We start from the raw sequence: 4,679 nt of genomic DNA on the forward strand, positions 1-4,679 counted from the left end.
ACTGCAAGCTCCGCCTCCCGGGTTTACGCCATTCTCCTGCCTCAGCCTTCCCGAGTAGCTGGGACTACAAGCGCCCGCCACCGCGCCCGGCTAGTTTTTTGTATTTTTTAGTAGAGACGGGGTTTCACCGTGTTCGCCAGGATGGTCTCGATCTCCTGACCTCGTGATCCGCCCGTCTCGGCCTCCCAAAGTGCTGGGATTACAGGCTTGAGCCACCGCGCCCGGCCGAGACGGAGTCTTGCTCTGCTGCCCAGGCTGGAGTGCAGTGGCCGGATCTCAGCTCACTGCAAGCTCCGCCTCCCGGGTTCACGCCATTCTCCTGCCTCAGCCTCCCGAGTAGCTGGGACTACAGGCGCCCGCCACCTCGCCCGGCTAGTTTTTCTGTATTTTTTAGTAGAGACGGGGTTTCACCATGTCGGCCAGGATGGTCTCGATCTCCTGACCTCGTGATCCACCCGTCTCGGCCTCCCAAAGTGCTGGGATTATAGGCTTGAGCCACCGCGCCCGGCCTTTTTAACAATTTTTTTTAGACACAGGGTCTTACTGCATTGCCCAGGCTGGAGTGCAGTAGCATGATAATAGCTCACTGTAGCCTCGACTTTCCAGACTCAAGTGATCCTCCCACCTCAGCCTCCTGAAAAAGCTGGGACCACAAGCACGTACCACCATACCTGGCTAATTTGTCTGTGTTGCCTAGGCTGGTCTCAAACTCCTGGCCTCAAGTAGTCCTCCTGTGTCAGCCTCCTAACGTGCTAGGATTACAGATGTGAGCCACCACACCCAGCTAGAGTGAATTTTCTTAAAACAGACAAATCTCTGGTGGTTTGAAAGTGCAAATTCACCAAGGCTGGAGAGCATTATTTTCTTCGGGGTCCTTGGCCAAACAGAAGGTGTTTGGATACACAGATCCCCAGCGCTGTCAGGACTGCAATGTTGGCAAACCAGAGAGAAGATGAGAAACATGAGCTCCATTAAAGAGAGCTTTACACATGTTTGAAATATTTCTGTGATTAAAAAAGACTTACGGCCAAGGCAGGAAGAAGGAATTTGAGGCAGGAGTTTGAGACCAGCCTGGACAACATAGCAAGACCCCGTCACTACAAAATTAAAATGTGAAAAAAGAGTAATACTAGGCTGGATGGGGTGGCTCACACCTGTAATCCCAGCACTTTGGGAGGCCAAGGTGGGTAGATTACTCAAGGTCAGGAGTCCAAGACCAGCCTGGCCAACATGGTGAAACCCTGTCTCTACTAAAAATACAAAAATTGGTGGGGCATGGTGTCTCACGCCTGTAATCCCAGCACTTTGGGAGGCCAAGGCAGGTGGATGATGGGATCAAGAGATCGAGACCATCCTGACCAACATGGCGAAACTCCATCTCTACTAAAAATACAGAAATTAGCTGGACGTGGTGGCGTGCTCCTGTAGTCCCAGCTACTCGGGAGGCTGAGGCAGGAGAACCACTTGAACACGGGAGGAGGAGGTTGCAGCGAGCCGAGATCGTGCCACTGCACTCCAGCCTGGCAACAGAGTGAGACTCCATCTAAAAAAAAAAAAAATTAACCAGGTGTGGTGTCATGCTCCTGTAATCCCAGCTACTCTGAAGGCTGAGGCAGGAGAATCATTTGAACTGCGGAGGCAGAGGTTGCAGTGGGCCAAGGTCACACTACTGCACTCCAGCCTAGGCAACAGAGCAAGACTCCATCTCAAAAAAAAAAAAAAAAAAGATTTATGCTAAATGCACATTGACCCACATTGGCCTTAGCGAAATCATAGATGTGGGTGCATATGTATGTGTGTACATACGTGCATATATGTCACAGATTAATTGCAGGCCCGTTTAGTCAGTGAATGAGCTGTTGCTAGTCTGTGACTTAATGATTTTGTAGTCTGCATTTATCTTCCAGACTTGAAGAAAGCTGTCCAACTTGTTATAAAACCAGGAAGGGAAAAGGCATGCCGACCAAGCAGTGACCGTGCAAGGTCACACGTGCACACGCATGCCACCAGGGGCTTCAGGGTCCCTGGGCCCCCAGCCTGCCGGCTTTCAGGCCACTTTCCTGGTGTATCTTCCAGGCATGGGCATCCAGTGGCGAGACCTCCTGAGTCCCGTCAACGTGGACGACGACTTCTGCTTCGGGCAGGTGCTGGGGATGCTGCTGCTGGACTCTGTGCTTTATGGCCTGGTGACCTGGTACATGGAAGCCGTCTTCCCAGGGCAGTTCGGCGTACCTCAGCCCTGGTACTTCTTCATCCTGGTGAGTTCTGATGCCCGGCTCCTGATCTGCCGCCTCTGTGAGTGCAGAGGTGTCCCCATTGCCTGCTCAGGGACCCCTCCAAGTCCCCGGCATGCAGCGCCTGCGTGAGGCTGGGACACAGAACCCTGCCCTGTGCACAGGGAGTGGCGTGTCCCCGAGGGCCCTTGGGAGTAGTTCACAGAGAGATAAAGACCCACCATGCCCAAGAGAAATCCTTCTGCTCCAGAGCCTGACACAGAGGGGTGCAAAAAATGGGCTGCTCTGGCCCCCTCTCTGCAAGACCCACGCACACAGCCTCTGCTGCCCACCTGCCTCCTCAACTCCTGCCTCCTTTCTCGTAAAAAGTATCTGATTGTGCTTTCTGCCTACAAAATCTGGCTTCTTATAAAAATGATCGCATTCCTGGAATCTGTAGCTCAGTCCTACTGGTGAGATGAACACTGTTGACATTTGGTATGTACTTTGCCGAGTTTCCTTCTCTTCACTTACTGTCATAGAGCACATATGGATGGACATCTAGCATAGCTTCATTTGTTTTATAAAAATGTGATTGGAGGCCTGGTGTGGTGGCTCATGCCTGTAATCCCAGCACTTTGGGAGGCCAAGACAGGCGGATCACCTGAGGTCAGAAGTTTGAGACCAGCCTGGCCAACATGGCGAAACCCCGTTTCTACTAAAGAAATACAAAAAAAATAAAAATAAAAAAAATTAGCTGGGTGTGGTGGCAGGCGTCTGTAACCCCAGCTACTCAGGAGGCTGAGGCAGGTAGAATTGCTTGAACCCGGGAGGCAGAGGTTGCAGTGAGCTGAGACCGCACCATTACACTCCAACCTGGGCAACAGAGCGAGACTCCGTCTCAAAAAAAAAAAAAAAGGCTGGGTGCGGTGACTCACACCTGTGATCCCAGCACTTTGGGAGGCTGAGGTGGGCGGATCACGAGATCAGGAGATCGAGACCATCCTGGCTAACACGGTGAAATGCCATCTCAACTAAAAATACAAAAAAATTAGCCAGGTGTGGTGTCAGGCACCTGTAGTCCCAGCTACTCGGGAGACTGAGGCGGGAAAATGGTGTGAACCCGGGAGGCGGAGCTTGCAGTGAGCCGAGATCAAGCCACTGCACTCAAGCCTGGGCGATGGAGCGAGACTCCGTCTCAAAAAAAAAAAAAAAAAAAAAAAAACAGTGGGATCGGGGTGGACACAGTTGCTCATCCCTGTAATCCCAGCACTTTGGGAGGCTGAGGTGGAAGGATGACTTGAGGCCAGGAGTTAGAGACCAGCCTGGGCAACATAGTGAAGCCCCCATCTCTACAAAATAAATAAAAAATAAAAAAAATTAGCCATGTGGCACATGCCTGTGGTCCCCACTACTTGGGAGGCTGAGGCAGAAGAATCACTTGAGCCCAGGAGGTGGAGGCTGCAGTGAGCCGTGTTCACCACACTCCAACTTTGGTGACAAAATGAGAACCTGTCTCAAAAAAAAAAAAAAAAAGAATCATATTGTTAAAAATGCTTAAAAGTTGCTTTTCTTAACCTAACAGTACAACTCAGATATCTTAAATACATATACGTATTTGTCTATTTATAAATATAGTTTTAAATTATCTAAACATATTGATAAATGTTGTTATATTTATAAATATATTTCTCTTTAAGTATATACCTTTTTAAGAAGCACTTTCATTTATAGTGACACACAGTATTCCATCCTGTGAGCTCATCACCACATACTTAACTAATTCCCTACCGATGGCTAGTTAAGGTCATTTTTTTTTTTTTTTTTTTTTTGAGACAGAGTCTCGCTCTGTCTCCCATGCTGGAGTGCAGTGGCACCATCTCGGCTCACTGTAAGCTCCGCCTCCCACAGTGCTGGGATTACAGGCATGAGCCACCGCGCCCGGCCTAAGGTCATTTTTTTTTTCTTTGATTCGGAGGCTAGTTCTGTTGCCCAGGCTGGAGTGCAGTGGCATGATCTCAGCTCACTGCACCCTTCACCTCCCAGGTTCAAGTGATTCTCCTGCCTCAGCCTCCTGAGTAGCTGGGATTACAGGCGTGCACCACCACACCCAGCTATTTTTTTTTTGTATTTTTATTAGAGACGGGGTTTCACCATGTTGGCCAGGCTGGTCTTGAACTCCTGACCTCAGGTAATGCACCCTCCTCAGCCTCCCAAAGTGCTGGGACTATAGACGTGAGCCACCACCTCTGGCCAAGGCCATTTCTGGTTTCATTCTTCGATTCCACAAATATTTATCAAGTGTCCTCTATTTTAATTCATCAACTGTAAGATGACACTGATCATTAGAGGTAATGGTTACTTTGTCTATCACCAAGAAAGAAAACTGCCACAGTTACACTGTGGCATTTTATGATTTAAGATGCATTCTGATTTTTTTTTTTTTTTTTTTTTTTTTTTTTTTTT

At 49.2% G+C, this 4,679-nt stretch overlaps 1 protein-coding gene across 1 annotated transcript in view; it reads left to right on the forward strand.

Annotated features, from left to right (window-relative positions):
* ABCA3 (ATP binding cassette subfamily A member 3) overlaps positions 1-4,679 on the forward strand; it is a 67,456-nt gene that overhangs the window by 37,289 nt on the left and 25,488 nt on the right. The window contains exon 9 of the mRNA XM_025369746.1: positions 2,052-2,258. Within this exon, the coding sequence (XP_025225531.1) occupies positions 2,052-2,258 (207 nt within the window). The remainder of the gene's footprint in view (positions 1-2,051; positions 2,259-4,679) is intronic.

Source organism: Theropithecus gelada, chromosome 20 (genome assembly GCF_003255815.1).
Source record: "Theropithecus gelada isolate Dixy chromosome 20, Tgel_1.0, whole genome shotgun sequence".
NCBI lineage: Eukaryota > Metazoa > Chordata > Mammalia > Primates > Cercopithecidae > Theropithecus > Theropithecus gelada.